This window comes from Poecile atricapillus, chromosome 2 (assembly GCF_030490865.1).
Source record: "Poecile atricapillus isolate bPoeAtr1 chromosome 2, bPoeAtr1.hap1, whole genome shotgun sequence".
Classification (NCBI taxonomy): domain Eukaryota; kingdom Metazoa; phylum Chordata; class Aves; order Passeriformes; family Paridae; genus Poecile; species Poecile atricapillus.
Window position 1 is genome coordinate 137,809,850 of NC_081250.1, and position 21,360 is coordinate 137,831,209.

The 21,360-nt window shown below is 32.3% G+C and overlaps 1 protein-coding gene across 3 annotated transcripts in view; it reads right to left on the reverse strand.

The window, feature by feature from the left end:
* The window catches only part of CSMD3 (CUB and Sushi multiple domains 3), a 573,013-nt gene that overhangs the window by 311,948 nt on the left and 239,705 nt on the right, over positions 1–21,360 (reverse strand). For 2 of the 3 annotated variants that reach the window (XM_058831783.1, XM_058831782.1), the window contains 3 exons: positions 15,925–16,002; positions 11,194–11,281; positions 1,611–1,735 (listed from right to left, as the gene is read on the reverse strand). In XM_058831783.1, the coding sequence (XP_058687766.1) occupies positions 1,611–1,735; positions 11,194–11,281; positions 15,925–16,002 (291 nt within the window). The remainder of the gene's footprint in view (positions 1–1,610; positions 1,736–11,193; positions 11,282–15,924; positions 16,003–21,360) is intronic. The other variant, XM_058831785.1, reaches the window with a different exon arrangement.

Genomic DNA, 21,360 nt, shown 5'->3' on the forward strand with positions numbered 1-21,360 from the left:
AAATATTACAAAGGATATAAACTGTGTCCTTTGTGCTTTCAAATGACAGTTTTAAGGCACTAAATTCCTAGTCTGTTGAAGTCAATAACACTTTTATTGTTCTTTCCTAGATATTCAGATCTTTGCTGAATGCTCTACTGGTTAACTTTTCCTGTATGAAGACGTAAAGCTGACAAGCAACCTCAAGTAAACATGAGCCTATCCTATTTCTCCAGTGATTATTATGACACCACATAAACTGCAAAAGGTAAAGAGCTATTTCTTCCACTGTATTCTGACAGACCATCTTGCATAATTGAATTAAAAAATTGACATTTAAGTATGTGAAATAATCCTAGAGTTGCATTGCACTTTCATAAAGCATATTTATTTATCAGTACTGAACACAGGAAGATTCAGCTGCTGCTGGATGAAGGCTTGTTCCTTCCCTCACATTAGCCTCTAGAAAAAATGTCACTTTTGTACTCCCCTCAAAAAAAAACAATACTCTGGTGATGAGTGTGTTTAAAGTCACACCAGATGCCTGGAAAGAAGTTTTGGGTAGAGAGGTGAGAGGAAGACTCCTCATTTACTATCTCTAGCTGAAGATATTAGGGTCACAAGTGAGACTAATGCCAACCATGGCTTTTTGTCTGTATATTTAATAATAAATTGTATGACTCCTTGCAGCTTTTATCTATATTTGGAAAGTATGTCAGGAGGGGAAAAACAGTGTTCTAGACAATTTGCTGCTCCATCTGAACATCCTTTGGTGCAGAGTTGGGATGTAAAGCACAGCTTCTTTGCCTGTGTGCTGCAGAATAGTTATGAGCTTTGTTTGCTGCTTTTTCTTGGTGTAGCCATATAGTGAAGGTCTCAAAGGAGCCATGTCGTTCTATAGTGGACTCAAATCTAAGACTTTGACCCCTCAATGTCTACTTTTTATACTGACTTGAAATGTTCCTAACGGACACTTTCTTTCAGTACTTTAAGTTTGAAATCCAGAAAAAAACCTGTTGTAGTAAGGACAATTTCTGTGTATTTGTGCACACTAATATTTTCATTACATATATTAGTATCCGATATGTACCTACATACTATTACCTTCATTCTTTGATTCAGGGATTCATCATACTACTTGACATTGTATAATGTATTTTCAGCAAAATTAATTTGTGCTTTTCTTCTTTTACTGATTATTTTTTCCCTTTATCCATTTGTTCAGGGTCAAAACCACGTGTAGACTTACTTCTCTACTACTTATCTATTAAAAATTAAAGAAACTCTTATCTGTTTATAAAATGTGTAATGACGAAGCTTGGTGAACTACTGATATTATGTTAAATCACTGCAATTTTGATATCCATCTTGCTAAGTCCTAACATTTAGCATGATGGGTTTGTGTCAGCTCCTTATAAAGCAAAATTTATAATGTAAGTTTCCTAGTTAAATAAGCATACTGAAATACAAAATTCATGTTAAGCAAAGCATAGGTGAATCCTTTTATACTAAGAAAGGGACACTAGGATTAAAATTTCCAGTACTTACAAAAAAATTCATAGGATCAGCTATCAAACAATGGACAGATGACAAATGGAATAATCACTGTGAGTGTAAGAAAATCTCTTTACCTTTGCATACAGGTCTATGATCACTCCATGCAGCAAAAACTTCAGCTATCCTCTGACAGGTGATACTTTTGGAACCTTGTAATACATAATCTTCATCACAGGAGAACTGTACTGTTGCTCCCAAGCTACAATCAAACAATGACATAAAAAGAAGCATTTTTAAACAAATAGACAGCAGTCCATTCTTTCCATTCCTTTAGATATGACAGTCCTGACAAACAATACAAATATGTAATCCAGAAGTTCCTGCTCTCAACATCAAAAGGCTGAAGGCTGTGTACTAGCCTGATAGCGCACAATGTTCAGCCCTCTCTGGGCCTACTTGTCTGGAGTTGGTTTATCTCTTTTAACAGTCATTTGGAGGTCAAGTGACTATTTTCTGACCTAACTTCAGACTTCCATATAGTAAAAATTTGACAAACCTAGACATTGTGTAAATGAAAGTATTTATTTATGTTAATTGAAGCTAGGAAAGAATGTGAAAGAGACATAAGGGAATCACCTAGAAGAAAAGTCGTAACGTCAACTAACAAGACTGAAAAAGAAATCACCATTTATTTTTCTCACCATTCAATAAAATAAACATTTCATTTCTCCTAGTGTAGACCTCAGGATATAATAATATGTTGGGAATATCTCCCAACCCTGATTCATTAATAATACATTCATATGCATCTATGATGAAAAAGCTACTGAAGAAGATTGATACTTATCAAAACAAGAATTAACTAAAGGTAGTTAGAAATGTTAGATATTTGAAAAGGAAGGGTGTCAGCACAAAATAGCTGATGAAATCTGGGATGTACCTAGGCCTTCCAGAGACATAGATACTAAGAAAATGGGGACATGAAAGATGATACAGTCACCTGAACAGACATCTCAGAAAAGGAGGATTTGATCATGGGTAACAGCTCTATAAACTATTCCAAAACAGCTCCTGTTTGTGTAAGAATATTTGTGAAAGAATGGGATAAAGAATAACTGCAGAATTCATGAAAAAAAACTGAGATATAATAGTGAAAAACTGAAAAAAAAAAAAAAAAGTAAAGATAACATAAAGGCCCTTGCAATGTAAGGACGAAAGGCGACTGAGGAAAAAGAGCCACAAGGCAGATCATAGAGTTGGAGGATATTTCAAAATTGTGAAAAACAATGATTATCTATAACTAATTTAAAAAATTATGCACAGCTGCTACAGGGACTATATGGCGATTGGGAAGACAAGAATATCTTTCTCAGGATTAGATTTTCATAATTATCTGCTTCAGAAAGTCATATTGAGAAAATCTGAGTGTCTTTATTATTAGGAAAAAAAAGGAACTCTTGAAGAAAATAACAAGGAAATATATTTCCTTTAACTAAGCACGGACTGATTAAAAGAGAAAATGCTGAGCAGGAAGTACACCATTTTCAAATAAAATTAAACTGGTAAAAATCCATAACAGACAAAAATCACAGAGGTCTGAATGATTATGAAGACTGTACAAGTATGATAATTATTTCTATCACCTACAAAAGTATAAATAACACTCACATTATGAAGTCCAAGTTTACTTCTCCAAATAAGTTTTGATACTAAACTGATATTTAATAGTGTATGACTATAAGTATATGACTGGACTCATAAACAGAGTGAGACTGGATAATTTACAGTATTTGTGACATATATGCTGTGTGAGTGAGGCCTACTAAGGGCAATTAGATATGCAGATGATAAAGTACCACTATAAGAAATAAAATGGAAGAGTAGGAGATTAGTTCCAATGGAAGATCAACTAAAAAAAGACAATAATAGAGAGCTTGTCAAGAAAATTTTAAGAAAATGTGTCTCTCAGGAACTTAAAAGCACAGTCAAGATTACCATTTTTTAATATTTTGCTGTCATTATCTATTTATATACTCTTAAAAATGGAAATTCTTTCAATTCTTTCAAAATTTTTGAGTATCAGAGAATCACAGAATCATGGAATATTCTGCATTGGAAAGAACCCACAACTATCATGGAGTCTAACCCTTAAGTGAATGGCCTATACAGTGACCAAAGGAGAGATTCTTCTTGTTTCTGATGACAATATTTTTTTTCCCCAATACCTTTAATCTGTGACCTAGGAGAATTGAGTTAGAAATTCATCTTTCTCTAAAACAAGTTTGATAACTTGATTACAAAATGGTAGTGTCACTTCCATCCATCAGATGGTGCATGAAGCACAGGAGGTGAATATGATGAAGATTCAAAAAAGGACATGCAGATTACCAGGAAATAATTATCAGCTCCAAGACAAAACAAATAAAAGAAAGGCCAGGAGTTTTATGAGGGTTTGTGTGGTGTGGTGACATAGCAACGATTTCAGTAGGGTTTAAAGTTTTTATTTTTTATTTTTCTTTGACAGAATCTCAAATGATGGAAGGATTGCGTTATAGGACAAAGAGATCCTTGATAGGATAAAATTGATGATATCTATTACATATCCAAAGGTACTGTAGGAGGATATGTGAAAGATCTGATCTCAGCCTTCTTGTATGTTAGAGAACTAAAAATTGTGGAGTGTCAAAATCAGATTGTGGAAGCTGGTTTTACGGGAATCTCTGAATTCTGTGCAGGTATTAGATCAGAGAAAACTGTCAGAGTAGTCCGAAAACAGATTGTGGGAACAAATGACCAAAAATAGTGTGAAAAAATAAGGACAGTTTGATTTCCTGACTTAGATTTTATCTAGACTGCTTATCAGATGAAACTCCCTAAAAGTGTGAATAGACTGTTTCTGCTTTGTAAATCTCAAGAGAACTGAAGCATGATATAGCTATGAAGTTGTTAATTGTTATATACAATATAGATACACATCAGTAAGAAAAGGAAAATCTCAAGGATAGTATGAAAATCTCAGAAAGTTTCAGAAGCAGAATATATTCATTAAAAAAAATTGTGGATGCCGTCAATGGCCATTTTCTTCAGTATGCTAACATTGAAAGTGATGAAAAGTTAATGCTCGGAGAAAATCTTTAGAATACAGGAACAATTTATAGTGCATCTTTTGATCATTTATGATTAATGAGCTTTCTGAACTGGATCTACTAATTTAGTATTCCCTGTATAACTAAATTAGACTTTTTGAATGAGACCCTAGATAAGCTAAGACTGGTAAGGCACATTGGTAAGCTAAAAAGCTTCTTAGTGTATTTTAGTCACAAAAGTAAGTTCATATACAATGTGGGTTCATTTATAAATGGATGAAGCAATCTTGTGTTGCTGAAATCCTGTATGGAAAGCATACTGGCAGAAGCACTAAAGGCCTTTTATGCATCAATTTCTACAGTAGATATGCTCCTAGATATCTGTATGTACCAACATGATCTGTGAAGAAGAGGGACAGCCAGTACTTGGAAACAACAGGTAAAAGGAGGCAGCTATATTCAAGGACAGCCGGCCAGAGAGCTTTCACCAAAGGCTGCTGAAAAATCTGACTGAGTCTGTGCAAGGCGGGTATCATCTATGAAAAGCTATGATGAGACGTTCTGACTGATCGTAGAAAGGTTAACATTACGTGAACTTTTAAAAAGGGCAATGAGATGCTAGGGATCATACATTGATCTCTGGAAATAACATGTGCTCTAGTAAAGCATGAACTGGAAACCAAGAGCACATACACAAATTTACCAAAGCTGAATGATATTTGATCAACTTGATTGCCTTCTATGACAAAATGACTGGCTACATGGCCCAGTCATAGATGTAGCAGTTCTCAGTGCAACAGTGCTCAACATCAGCAGTGTTTCTGAGAGCGCCTTTTACAGCAGTGTGTTTTGAGAGCTGACAAAATATGCACTCAATAGACATATATTTAAAATTGGCCTGGAAGTTGTGCTTAAAGAGTAGGAATCAATTGCTTCATATTCAGCCAGTGGACAGTAATAATCTGAGCATCAGAAAATTAACATAGGTTCTGATGCTGTGTAATATTTTCATCCTCAGCCTTGATGGGGAGACAGAATTTATGGATCCATATATTTATGGACAAAACTAAAGTAAGAAAAGTAGCTGACACACTGAAGAGCAGACCTTCAATCCAGAAGCCTGACTAAGTCCATCACTGGGCAAATAGAAACCTCACAAATCTCAGCAAGTGGGGGTACAATGTTCTGCACTATTGATAGTAACATGTTCTCATCCTGAACAAAACAAACTATATACTTAACAATAGTAGAAGTGGTGGCAGCAGATCAAGTGAAATTGTTACTCAGTTGGTGAAGATGTATCTGCAATATTAGACCAAATGTTTTGCCTCCCACTTCAAGAGAGAGATAGGTAAAAACTCAAGAGTTTGGAGATTAGTCAGAGGGTGAAAGCACATGACCCACCTAAAAAGTTAAGGCAGCTAGGCTTAATTAGTCTGACCAAGAGAAAGCTTAAGTACTATCTAATATCAGATCATAACAATTTCAGGAGCCATTACAAAGATAATGAAGCCAAACTTTTCTAAATGTGCCAGATAACATACAAGGGACAGTTTGGAAGATTCAGATTTTACTTTAAAATAGATTTCCTTCAACAAAGGAGGGCAGAGCTGGAACAGCATACTCAAACTCTTGTGAAATCTTTAATCTTGGGAGTTTTCAGGACTGGCTAAACAAAGCCACAGCTGATCTGATTAGTCCTACTTTGGGCAGGAGGATGGACTGGAACTCTGGAAGACCTTTCCAATCAATATTTCTACGACTAACATAAACTGCTTAATTTTTCCTGAATTTATGCAATGCTTTTGCATATATAACATAATGTGCTAAGGCAGTTCAAAACTCCAAAGATGAATGCTTGACATGAGTGTCTCTCAGTAACTTTATCTGCAAATTTGTTTCTAATCAGACAAAAGATGATTGCCATTAGGTTTGCATTTTCATAAAAAAACCCAAACTTTGGATATCTTTTTATTAGGAAAAATGTATGAATAAACATTTAATAAGTAAGTTAGTATACAAATTTGAAAAAAAAATGAATTTCATATCTGTTTATAAAGTTTTCATCATTTGCCCCAGATTTGGGATTCCTTTTTAAGTAAGAGAAACTAAAAGCACTAAGGAGTCCAAAATTAACTATACAACATCTAAAGGATGAGAAAGAGCAAGTTTAAAATTTTGAACTTCATATAAAGTTTGTAGGGAATAGTATTATTTTAATATTTAGCATTTGTGTAGAAAACTACCTCATTTTAGATTATTTTCCTCCATTATTTGATATGTTTTTTAAATTATTGTTGAAAAATAATCAATTATGCAAGGAATCAAAACCATTTTTCTGACGTATTAGCTATTCAGTTCATGTGTGCAACTGACCAAATTTGAGAGAGGACGCCATTTTTAACCATAGAAGAAAATGTACAGCCAGAAATAATCAGTTCTTAAAGTCCATGTCTATCAATTTGTAAATTTAGAAATATCATATATTTTAATGGTAGCATAAAGAAACAATCAGTATTTCATTTCATATATTCTTTCTTCCACCTGCAGCAAAAGAAAGTAAAGACATATAAGCTTTCAAGATTATGAACAATGAATATTTTTTTGCGACCTAGCAACCTTCTACACACTATTGATCCATACTTTTTATGTGCAAGCTACAGATAGGTTGTACTGCTGTCTTTGTTGTCACAGTATGAGAACTAAGGTAAGTCACAGCATCTGTCTCAAGAACATCCATAGGAACATTTTCACAGATCAGTTTATATATTACTTGGAAATATTACTGAAAAATCTTAGGATTCCAGGATATATGTTAGAATATCTAAATCTTCCATACTTCTGATCAAGAAAAATCCTTACTGTGTGCACTGAAAAAAGTAAACTGATGACTAAATTTCAGTTTCTGAGGACTTCCCGACACTATGGCGGTCATTGGTAATTCATCTTTAAAAAAAAAGCATCATTTCTAACAAATCTTGTATTGTCTGGCACTTGTCCTTGACAAAGAAGCCACTTAACTGTTAAAAAGTGATAGGTGCACAGATCCCACATAAACTAGCCTCATATCTCATGCTGAGTTTTTTTAATTTTTCAGGATGCTTGGCATCAAGTTTCTGAGTCTAGAAGCTCATCTTGCATGTCTGCAGAGAAGGATAGGTGATTCAGAGAAGATTTAAGGAAAATCAAGTGTGAAACTACTAGTCAATCTAGTCAATTAATACTAAACTTCATTCTTCCAAAGAAATTTATAATATAAAATTAAAGAAGCTATTATCATTAGTTATACTGTAAGTCAACCTGTTGTTAAAATAAACTGTCCTTATCATAAACTTCATATTTTTCCTTCTGCCAGTAGAATATGTATTTTAAAGACTACATCACCATTTTTGTCCAACAGTATTCACTGCTTTGTTGCAATATAGGTTTGATCAGAATCTCATATTTAAATCCTAGTGGGACCACACTACAGAGGTAGAGGGATAGAGATGGGTTCATTCATTCATATCATGAAGACGAGACTTTGAGATAGTGGAGGAAAAATATGATTGCCTCATAATAAAACACTTGTTCAAGGATAATTCAGTCTGAATATGTTTATTCCATTAGAAATAAAGAAAAATAGAAACAAGACTATGTGAAAACTTTTTGTCTTTATCTATTGCCTCATATTTTTACAAAGTGGCATTGATTCTAAAACTGGACACATGGAAAATATGTTTATTTCAGTGGATGAGACATAAAGTAAAATTGCAAATTCCAGCCAAATAGTCACTAGTGTGTCTAAAATGTTAAGCAACTCCTAGGGAAGTGAAGTTTTCTTTCTGAAGTAGAATGTTTTCCTCAGTACAGAAAAAGCTGGCAGCTATAAGTCTTCTTGACTTCATTTCAACATTTATGCACAAATAGGCATCTAGCATCAGAAACAATGCATTTAATACTCCAAAATACTGCTCTGGGGAATTTTCACATTAGAAAAAATATCCAAAAGGGTCCACATGGAATTACAGCCCCCAAATAATGCCCAAATAATGGAATGCTCCAGTTTGTCTTAGAGCTTGAATTACAGATTTTATAATTCTGTGTAAGAACCATGTAAGAGCAAATTGTGCTGAGAGAAGGTAGTCTTCATAATCAGAACAGAAGTAAAACTGTAATACAATGCTTCCAAACCTACACCTTCACATTTGAAGAAAGCTAAGGAGATGTGACAAGAGCATGCTCTTCTCTAAAATATATTAAATTGTACAGAAATCAAATTTTCATTGATCTTAGTAGAGACAGAACTAAACCCTTCTCCAAACTACTGTGTGTTCAAATGAAGGCATTGTAATTGGAATTGTCACTTTCTTTCCAGAAAGCAAGAAAAGAGGCAAGCTTAAAGTAAAGCTATTTCCTTCATTACACAAAGAGTGAGTTCAAGAAGTAAAAAGTGAAAGTGTGATATTTTTCTATATGCCAGGTATAAGCTAGTCTGGAAAAGATTTTTCACAGTACTAGATCTCTTTAACTTAACGTAACAGAATAATAATAATTTGTAACATTCTTATTTTGGAAGCTTATGAAGCAATTGAACAACCATTATCTTAATGGCAAGAATTGAAATCAGAAATTTTATTAATTCTGCTGAAAATTTTTAGTCTATTTTTGTTCCCTATAAGATCTTTATCAATGTATGAAGTGTTCAATTTAAGCTAAATGTACATGTTTTACAAGTATAAATTCAAACAGATAGTTTGGGGATTGTTTTAAAAAAATCTTTTTTAAAGAGAAAAAATTTCATCAAGATTAGTAAGAAATTAGAGAAAAGAAACACTGGAGAATATATTGACTCTGGTACTTGTATATGTTTTATACAATTGTTTGGCAATTTGAATGCCTTCTCCCTTCATTTTCTCATAAATGCATTTGAAATACAAAAGCCTGATACATCATCCCAGTGTACAGTGAAGAATAATGCTAACTGAAATCCTAGCATTTTGGTCTAAAAAGAAAGATGAGGGCATGATCATCATAATATCTTTTTTGAGGCACTGTCCTCACATACATTTAACTAGAATAATGTTTGTAAGTAGGTCTTTTCATGATCACTTGCAGAGATAGCACTAGAAAAGAACTGGCAAGTTGTCTGTAAAATGGTGTTTCTCTCAAGCTATATTTTTGAAGTTAAAATACAAAACAACAGCAAAAGTAATGATTATAGAAAGTATGACAGTTAAAAAGAGGGTTTTTTTAATTTCTCTGAAAGTATCAACTTTTTTTTTGCAAGCTAACATTAGAAATTACATATTTACAAAATTAGTTATAAAGCTTACTCAGACACACGTTGAAATTTTGCTTTTCTCAAAGCTAGAGAAATAGGGAGACATTTATAGCAAATTGAGAAATTGTAATAATTGCTAGCTAGCTAGCTAGCAGATTTAGTTAGGATGTAATTTTCAATCCTGTCTTCAGCTTGATTACAAGGAGAAAAAAACACACACACACACAAAAAAGTACAAGAATTTATGTAAAAGAATGGAGTGTCATAATTTGTAAAATCTTGGTACATCTAAATTACTCAAAGAGTTATCTTCAAATGCTTTAAAGAGTGCTGTGATAGGTACAATACAAAATGTATAGAAAACAAACTTCAATGTAATAAAACCAATTAATTTAAAAATTATCACCCTTCTACTTCTCTGTCTTTTTTCTTTCATCATTAAGGTGTCTTATGTTTTGTAAACATAATGTGAAATTAGCATATAATGTGAAAAAAGAACATAGCTTTAGATTTTTTTATACACTCTAAAGTGTCTTTGTATGTCAAATATAAAATAATAGGCATGTTAACCCTTTTAAATAAATGTTCATCAATTAAAAAGGAAAACAAAATCAGAAACTCAGAAAAGAGAGTAAAACTAATCCATAACATTCTCAAAAATTTATTTTGTATGTCTCTACTCATCACCCACTGGTGCTACTGGAATTAGGAGTCAAGTTCACTGAGAAAACAACATAGAATATTTTGAAAGAGTACTGAAAGCTTCTTTTATCTTACAAGATAAGGAATTTGAAAGATAGCTGTGAATAAAGGAGGATACATAAAAATTAATAAGAAAAATAGTCTGAATTAAGAGTGCTATGCCAATGTGAGGACTACTAGGGAAATACATCAGCATATATCAAACTTCTGGGCTCCTGAAAAACATACTGTAGGGAATGTAATTTCTCTATTAGAGTGAATTAATATTTCTGTTAGATCTGAAATTTCTTCTTTGAGGTTTTATTCTTCTTCTTGTGCTATATTCAGTTTTGTTTTGTCCTTTGCAAAAGCCTCCAATACAACATGTATGCTCAATATTTATATATCTAGCATGGTTTACATGAGAAAATAATGTAAACTTACCTTCAACATTATTTTTCTCAGATTTTCAGAGATATATGATCTCTTCTAGGTAGGTATTTTATCTTTTTGCATACTAAGTACATGTTACATTGTATTACATAATTTTATACAGAATTCTAGTGCACTTTTTACTAAGAAGGTCAGTTTTGAAAAATTACTCAGCAACATTAATATATTTTTAACATATTAATTTTCCAAGTTCAGCATCAGAGAAATGATACAATGGTAGAATTCATATTTTACCTAAAATCTGAGCCTATCCGTTTTCCATTTTCTGGTTCTCCAGGATCTGGACACAAATTGGACGCCTGTTTAATACCTCCCTCATTTACTGGAAAAAAAAAACAAAAACAAAAACAACAAAATAAAATAAACAAAAGAAGGAGATAAAATAACAATGCTTTTAGAAAATACAAAGGTAAGCAATTAACAAATATGAGAATATATTCTTTTCATTTTAGGTCTTTTAAAACAGATTGTCTACAGAATATGATCACCCATATAAACTCTAGTTTCAATAAATAAGTTTGTCCTCACTATAATTATCAAAGTAAGTATTTTCTGATTTTTTTTTCCAAAAAAAATAACACAAGTTTTTATCAGATGTATTAATCAGCTGTTTTGTTTGTTTGCAATATTATTGAATCCATATGGAAACATTATTTTTATTATTATTTCTTTATTAAACAGTAAGATTTAAAGGAATCTTCATCAGGTTTAGGGCTGTAAGATTTTATTTTGAACATACACTAATAAATGTCATCTCTACTAAGAGCTGACCTTTTCTTCTGGAATTGTAATAAAACTTGAATGCATAAGCTCCTGCTGAGAAAATTGTCCTTAATCAGTATTGAAAATGTATATATATCCAAAATATGGTGATTTGAAGGTAAACTCAAAATGCCAGTTTGATTTGCATACATTTATCTTACAATAAACTAAAATGGATCTTCAGAGAGAAATTTCCTGTGAAGCATTCTCTGCATTTTTCCAGAAATTTGTAAGAAGCTAACCATATCTCAGCATATTCAACCACCTATTCACAAAACCAGAAAATTAGCAAAGGATGTTATTCTTCTATTACTTAATAAATTCATGGCAGACAGAAAAGTATTTAAAAAAAAAAAAAAGTTGACATGGAGCCAAGTAATTTGTATTAAGCAGAAAAATATTTTAGCCTTTCTTCATCTTTATTACTGATGAACCATACCAATGGGTTTGCAGTATTAGAATTTTACTTCCCTTTAAGGAAAAGGTTTGCATGTAATTAGGATAACCACACTACGGGATTAAAACAAACAAACAAACAAAAAGTAGATTCTAAATATTCCTTTAAAGGGTGTTCATTAAGTTTCAGCTTTTAATGAAGAAGAATAAAATTCAGAATCCTTGGGGGTTTCTCTTCCTTGAAATTTGTATTCTTACATACGCAGAAAGGGAAGAATTGGTTTGGTACCCCTGAGGAAGCCAAAGGCCAAATGCAAATGTTGTACAGGCTTAAATAGAAAACATCTCAACACAGCACATTGCTCAAAAACCCTATCAACCTCAGTGCTTGTATCTGGAACCACAGTATTTACTCTCCTCTGTCCCAAGACACCTGTAACATGTCAAATATTGCCCTAAAAACACACCAAGGCAATCTCTGTTCATCTGGATTCCTATGTTCAGGGGACTTTTGTGCCAGGAATCTTCCTCCTGGTTTCAAATTTCAGTCTTTTCCTCCTCCAATAGATGTACATGAGATAAAAACATACTAGCTACAGAAACCCATGTTCATGCTAGTGTTGAAATATATATATTACTCTGACAACTAAAATTCCATAGACTGAATTTTAAAAAGCTATCTTGTAGTATAAGCATTTAGAATTAACTCTCTCTTTGAAATAACTGGGTTCTTCAATATGAGACATGAGAAACTCAGAATCATCAAAAGTACCCTGCATATATATATATATATATAAGACTTTCAAACTTTTCTGAGATTACATATATATTAAAACTTTAGTTAAAAATTATTCATGATTTCTGATAATAATATTACAGAAATTATAATGATGTCATTTGGCCATGCAATGTATATCAATGCACAAAGAAGAAAATAAAAATAAAAACTGTAAAAAATAAAAATAGTGTTTAAACCATATTATTTCTATTTATTACAGTTCATGTTTTAATGTTTAAAATAATTATTTTATTTTTGTACATTATTTTCCCCATACACAGGTAATAGAGTAAATATTCATATAAAAAGAATATTCTACTGGATTGCAGGACACAAGAACTATTATACACTTCCATTTCTACCAGAAATGGAAGCTTGAAAATGCTACTGGTTTTCAATACCTTCTGTAGAAAGTTTCATTCCTAGAAATACTCTGCAGAATATAATTTTAAATTATAATATATATGGAGTTATCAATACTCACAAACAAAAAATAAAGATTTATGTTAAAGAAAAATTAATGAAATAATTACATTTTTTAAAAATTAAGACATATACTGTAGTAAAAATACAGAGGAAAGTGTTATAGGTAAATATTGATTTCTGATTTGATCCCAATTCCAAAAGTCATTTACACAATCTTAAACCCATTCTGGCTGCTCTTAAATACCTAGTGAAAATTAATTTCACAGTTTAGGATTTTTGTAGTGATGTTACTTTCATAGACACAATACCTGACTTTTCAGTCTACAGCCCTATGTAATTCCACAGATACCTCTCCATATATTTTTGTTTTACACCCCAGATGTTTATGCGTAATAAGCAATTAAAGAGTTTCCTGTAAATAAAATGCATCTAGGGAAAGCATTCGTGGTCTGGTCATGAAACTAGTATCAAGAAACTCTGCAGTTCTAATCCAGATTTAATTAGATCCGCCAATTAATTCACTCATTACTGTCAACACTTCTAAACTGAAGCTGATGGATACTTGTTTCACAAGTATTGTATCATCATACCAAATATCATCTGGCTTTACTCCATGCAAATTACCTGGGCATTAGTATTGAATGTTATACAACTGATACATTAAAAAAAAAAAAAAAAAAAAAAAAAAAAAAAGAAGTAAAATAATGAAAGGACATACAGATGAGAATGCTAGACAAAAATTTTACAGACATTGCTAATAAAAGGTATAATGCAAAATAGATATTCACTTATTTTCACTAACAGTTGAATGCTGGTCACTGTTCTTCTTAAAGGACCCTATCTGTCATTGTAGCGCAATGACACTAGACCCAGATGAGGCCACACTGAGAAAATTATCTTGTCAACAGCTAAATACATAAATTTATTATGAAATACTATTGTTTCAACATTCTCAGCTACCAAAGTGACTAGAGAATCAAATTCTAGATTACAACACAAAAACTTAATCATCTATTTATGACAAGATTATGATCACTAAAGATACAAATCACTAAGGTTTTTCACCTTCACTTATTATTGACTCATATAAGTAATCTATTCTGCATAATCAATAACAGAAAAGGTAGTTTCCAGCTTTACACAGAATATCATAAAGTATGAAATTATCTAAAGACCTTCAAAAATATGTTGATTAATTTCATCATTAATTTCATAACAATCAGATTTGGATATCATGTACCTGGTATGTCATTATAAATATGGAATTCCTATTAAATTTTATGTAGTAGAAAATGTAATGATTAGTGCAAAATAAACAATCTCTTTTATCATCCATTGCATTATTATTGTATTGTTATTTGTAACTACAGAATCACAGATGGGCCATCAGAGAGAGACCTTAGTGATGTACTTTATAAACACTACTGTAATTATCTTACTATTACTTCTGCATAATCAGTCTGTTTCCCATTCACCAATAAGTATAAAAAGAATATTTAAATATCTTGATATAAAGTTTTCAAGTAAATCAGAAATGTCTTACAGAACTATTTAGGTGATGCAGTTTACAGAGAAGTTGAATATGACAATACATGACATTACAAAAATTGAACAGAAGTATCTTTTGCTTTATTTTCTGACTGGTGAATACTAAAGGGTTGTGAGTCTTGGAGACATCTTCGTCTAAAAAAAAAAGAAAAATCATATCTAATTCCTTGAGAGTTTAAAATCTAAAACCAAAGATTAAAATGTATGCTAATGTGTCCTGCAAAGTTCTGGAAACTGAATCCATTACCAATACTTTAAACAAATAATTAGTGCAAACATGTCCAACTTAGGGAGCTTTAAATAAGTGTCCTTTCAGTCCTGTGAAGAATGATGAAATGCAGTATAATCCAACATATGCTAAACATTTAGTCCATTTTATTTACTTCTAAATATTTAAAATGTGGTTCTATTCCAAAAAGGCCTCTATAAAAATGGCATACTCTTTTTCAAAAGTATTCTTTTAATATATTTAGAGACACACCTATTTAATTTGTGCTAGAAAGTTGACTGACTCCTCACGATTTAATCAGGACTTGGTCCACTGAGATGTCAAACACTTTCAGTTTCTAATTTCTGTAACTAAAATTGAAGGCACCAAGCATCTCCACAATTTTTAAAGCTATACCTAGTTAATAAATTAAAATGTCAAACTTTATGAACTAAAAAAATATTCAAACAGTGACCTCATATACGGTTGTGCACTTGTAAATGAGGCTACACTTTAGTTTATATGGCATTTGATTCTACTACTAGTGTTCAATTAAGAAAACTGATCTCCTACTCACAGCTAAATTTACAGCTGACACCTAGGAGGCTGAATTGTTTCCTTCCAAATACTGTAAATTTATTGCAATATTACTAACAAAATAACATCCTTCTACAATGCCAGATTTATAGAAAGGCTGTCTTTAGAGTAGAACCATACTTAAAAATTCACCATGCAGACTGCAGAAACCAGTTCTATTTTCAGAATACATAAATGATTACACACAAACAACACACCACAAACTTCACTCTTGCACTAGAAAAGAGTAACAGAAAAGGAGTACACTCACAGATAGAAAACTTGTTGCTGTTGTCTTTCCCTGGAAACAATTTAAATCCTCTAGATTTAAAATCTATGGCCTTTTTCACTAGTTAAAAAAACAAAAACAAAAACATGTATCAGGCAATACAATCTAAAATATTTCATTAGACAAATTTTATCATGGAAATATATACAAAATAGAGTACTGGCTACCTCAAAGGTTCAGATTTTGTACCTTTGGTCTGAAACAATTTACAAAAATAAATATTGAGACCAATTTGTATACCTGACAAAGGAAAGAAATGGTATTTGCAACTTAATTTTCCCCCTGCATAACTAATAAAAAAATGATGGCCAAAAGTGTTTATTTCCATGAACCACATAATTGTGTAAAATATTATCACACATTTATGGAACTTGGAAAATGAAAAGAATTATAAATATGTTTGCTCTAAAGTAGCTGCTTCTTCTGTGTCAAGAAAAAAAAAAAAGAAGAAAAAGGGTATTGGAATGTAGAAGATAAAATACAGACTGCTGTTCTGCTGTTGGTTCTGCAGCTGGTCTTCTTTCTAGCTTGAAAACTGATATTTGCAAAATGTGATATGGCAGGTAGCTGTCGCCACCTGTCCCCTAAGCCCACAACTCATCTGTTACTGTAAAAGTCCTTTGTGTGGGCTGGCTTTATGATTTAGACAGTTAATCCAGGAAAACCCTGTGGTCTCAACATATCTTTGAAAGAAAACATCTAATAAAAAAGAATATACCCAAAACTTCACATATATAAAAAAAATGTAATCAAGAATAAGCAAATACACTACAAGAAACTTTCCTTTTCAGTCATTAAATTAAATTTAATATGCTTGGCCTGTGAGCAGTGAATTATACATTAAAGTGGACCTGCTTAAAACATTTCAAATTTTAAGTATAAGTTGACTTCAGGTACAATATACTTAAGTGGCTTTGTAGCCACTACAGCCACTATATATTTTTAGAAACTATACAGAAGATGTTTTATCTTGGCTACAAGCGTATACTGCTGATGAAGACAGCATAGATTAAAGGAGCTACATCTAGGAGAACTAAACATAAGTAGATACACTGTACCTCATCAAATAATTTTTCATACTCATTACTTCATTCAGAAAATCAATGGATATTCAAAGAACCTTTATATTAGGTATAAAATCCACAGTATATTATTGATACCTTTTTATAAATAAAAGTATTACTAAGCACAAGAGCAGAACCAGATTCAGAAGAGCATACTAAGAAAGACAATTTATAGGATAGACAGATGATCTGTCAATAAATATTTTTATACTTCTGATTGAAGAGACCATATTTTCTTATAAATGCAGAAACATTATTATCTCAAAAGGCAAAATGCAAATTTACTTGTGTGTTATTATAATGTAACATATAAACGTTGATAATGGTTCTGGGAAATACGTTATTTGCAGCAGTGAAACATATATGTTACCACAAAATACTAGATTTTCGTGGGTTTTTTAGTCTAAATTGGAGAAGCCCCTCCCCATCTCCAAATTATTTGAAGTCCATAAGCAGTTCTATCCTCAGTGGCAATCACAGACCCAAGAACTCTACCTTCATACAGCACAGCAATACTGGAATAACAGTAATGCTCCCTTGTCATTGTCTGAGATTTCTAAAACATTATTTCTATGTAAATAGGAATGTTGGACTATAGCTTTAACTCTCTTTTGGCTTTCTTTGAGGATCAGTCTAAAATAACTCCTCATGAATCAGAAAATTCCAGCACCTAAGCAAGATGGGAGTGGTCTTGAATATATGATCTCAGGTGCTGGAATGAGTTTAAATGTTCTCAATGGAGAACATTTGTCCTTTATTTTCAGAAGTCATCAAAATAACACACTAAAAGGTTGACTGTCCTTTTTTTGAGGATTTTTTCCCATTTGTTTCTACTCATTCTGAAACACGTTAAAGGCATATCCCTAGTTTATGTACACAAGAAGAGTTCACAAGACCTAAGGTGGAACTGGAAATAGTTAAGAGTGTCTTGGTGACCACAGTGAAATCAAAGATTTTTATAATCATTTGCTTCACTTTTCCAAGACTATTAAATACCCCTAGGAAGGCAAGCAATTCTTGTTCCTAAAGCACCTTTACAAGAGAAGAATTTTACTCTTAACTGGAGTTTGTATGTTGATTTACTGAACAGTAGTTTCTGAATACACTGTGAAGATGTAGTTATAGGAATTTATATGGCAAACATGCTAACACTAAACTATATGCTGGGCTGCAAATGCATGAACATACATAAAAATAATCCCACCATCACCAATCAAAAAAAAAAATCTCCTACCCAATAAAGAGATGATTTTATACTTGGTAAAATAAGGATTATTTTTCATGTCAAACACATGACAGTAAGTACTGAAAGTGGATTTCACTTTTGAGATGTCTCAGAGGATTCATGACAGCAAATTGTGTAGTAAAACACATCTAAGCCCATCCACAAATAAAAACAGACACTTTAAGAAGTTAATTAATCTGGTCTTAAGATACCTATTTTTTCATGAGATGAGTTTATATGCCCATTTCTTTTAAGAAAAAGTGTTCAGATGTAACAATAGTACAAATATTTAAATATAGTCAGATTACTACGTTGTCATATATTTGAACAGCCAAGAGAGAAGAAAATAATTAGACCAACAAAGTAGGATACTCCTGTGGAGACATACAAATTTAAAAGGAAGGTAGTAATAAGACAAAAGTATATTCTAAGAATAATCTAAATTTATAAAACCCTCTATGACATAACCATCTTTCCAGTGTTACAATGAAAGGAGAGGCTTATTTTTTTATTTTTTTAATACTACTTTAAATACATACAGCTTCCAGGTTGGTTGGTTGGTTGATTTTCAATTTATAGATAAAGACAGCGGGTTTGTTTATTTGTATTGTTTATTTTTGGAGGAGAAGGAACACTGGTGTACATCTCCTATATGAATAAATCTCTGACAAACCTGAATCTATTTCTGATCACATGACTGGATGAAGCATAGAGAGTAGCATCAGAACTCTGAAACCAAATCAAATATTGTGTCAAAACCCTGGAAATAACTTATGCATCCACCTTGGGATTTCTGCTCAATACTACTCATGCTTTTTTCCTAGTTCAAGTCACTTTAATACAAATACAGAATTATTATCATAGCATTATAGAATAGTTTGGGTTGGAAGGGACCTAAGGATCATCTAGTGCCAAGTACCTGTTCAAGTACCTCGCCACCCTCTAGGTAAAGAAATTAATATCTAATCTAAACCTACCCTCCTTGACTTTAAAGCCATCCCCCCTTGTCCTATCACTACATGCCCATGTAAAAAGTCCCTCTAACCTCACTTGTACATCCTCTTTAGGTAATTGAAGGTGCTCCAAAGTCTCCACAAAGCCTTCACTTCTTCAGACTGAACAGCTGCACCTTTCTCTCCCTCACTCTTTCTCTGCAACTTTTTCTAAGGCTAGAAGGCCCAATATTTTCTCTAATGAAGGAAAAATGGAACTGAATGCTTTATTAAGGTGGGAAGGATATGAACAATCCCAGTAATAAAGGAAGTCCAGGTAAGAACTTTTGTATTACAGATGTGTGCACTAATATTCAGTCAATAGACACACCATGGAGGTGCACTTTTCAAATAGCCAATTTAAAGTGAAATGTGTTCAGAATTATTTTCTTGAAGTATTTGACTAAAATGGTCTCTCATGTAAGATGATGAAGATTCTAACACTTACAGGCAAAATTTTAGGCACACAGAAAGACTAAAATATTGTCCATTTTTTCTCTTTGATAAAAAGACTGTGTAATTATGCCTATTTATGCAAATTTTGTATTTGCATGTATGCAATATATGCAGCCATGCTTCATACAAACATTTGTAAGAGAGGACTAAGCAAAACAATTCCAGCATTTTATACTTCAGGATAGGATACTGCATTAAAAAAGGGCCTCAATAAAGAAGTTTTAAGCATAGATATCATAAAGAAATACAGCAAAGCTCTCACACACTAGAAATAAAATTCATTTTGAATGAAGATTGTTTAGCTGACACAGTTCTGGTTTCAGTGAAAAAAATGTCCCCTGAGGGCCAAATGGGAAAAAAAAATCAAGAAGGAAAATTTGCTTCTACAGTACAGAAGCATCAGGATATACAGCCATGTGAAGGATATTTATTTAAAACACTGTCAATCCACAAATTCACGTCTTTGTCTGGGTTATGCAACAGCATTTATGTAACAGAAGAATCCAGTTTGTTTTTTCCTATATTTTGTACATTTTCAAATCAAATATAAACAATATTTAAAATGCTGAGGACTAAAACACCATTGTTTTATGCAAAGCCAGTACTCAGGTTGCATTACTTCAAGTAACTGTACAGAACAATGGAAACAGTCCTTTCCTTCTCCAGAACTGCACTTACTCTAATATTTACTATCACTCAGCTAATGGACATGGAGAATAATATGATAACATCAAAACCATTATATCAAGATATATATTGTATTGTATTGATGTATATACAGCCCTATATGCAAAAGTATAATACTATGGGAAAACAAGTTATCCAAGAAATAAAGGGGAATTAAATTTTCAACTGCTTTCTGAAGTAGCAGAAAAAGTTTGTTTTGAATACAGTATATAACTGATTTTGACTTGTGCAGAGCTAGTAATTCATTGATTATTTAAAATCTTCAATATGTGATGATGGCAGATTTTACTCACAACCACTCACAACAATTTCTAGTGATAGAAACAAGAGTATTGTATACTTTGGACTTCCAGCATTGACTGCACATGTGCAGATATGCCAAATACATGATACATGATACTTCCACTTCATGTTTGGCATATGTCTAATTTATCGTGTTTCCTCTAAAAGTACGTCCACTGCCTAAATGCATTGAACTTACTATTCACTACTCACATAAAGATCAGTTACCTTTCTTGTTTTTTCATTTACATCATATTCACCAAGCATGTGATACAACTAATTATCCAGAATTTCCAAATTCTAACAATGCAAATGCTAAATATCCAGGTGTCTTAGAGAACACCACTAAAAAAATCTCTAAACCTAGTGATTACCCAAAAAAACTTCACTGTAATCCATCACACTAATGCAGCACTATCTCCTAGAGCCCTTCTGCACCTTGAAAGTCAGCATCAGAAAACGTAAATTCTCATCAGTTTTTCTAGTACAGCATGAACTGCACAGGTTAACAATTTCTTAAATATGAAGAGTCATACAGAAGAGGAACAGACTGCAAAGTGGTGAAACATCCACTTTCCATACTAATAAATTTTTCACTTTTTACATGATCTTAGTTTTTTATTTACTACCCATCGCCTCCACTCATTTCCCCACATCTCCTACCTCTTTAAAGTACCCTGGCAAAATCAAATTGTATAGAAGATTTATATTT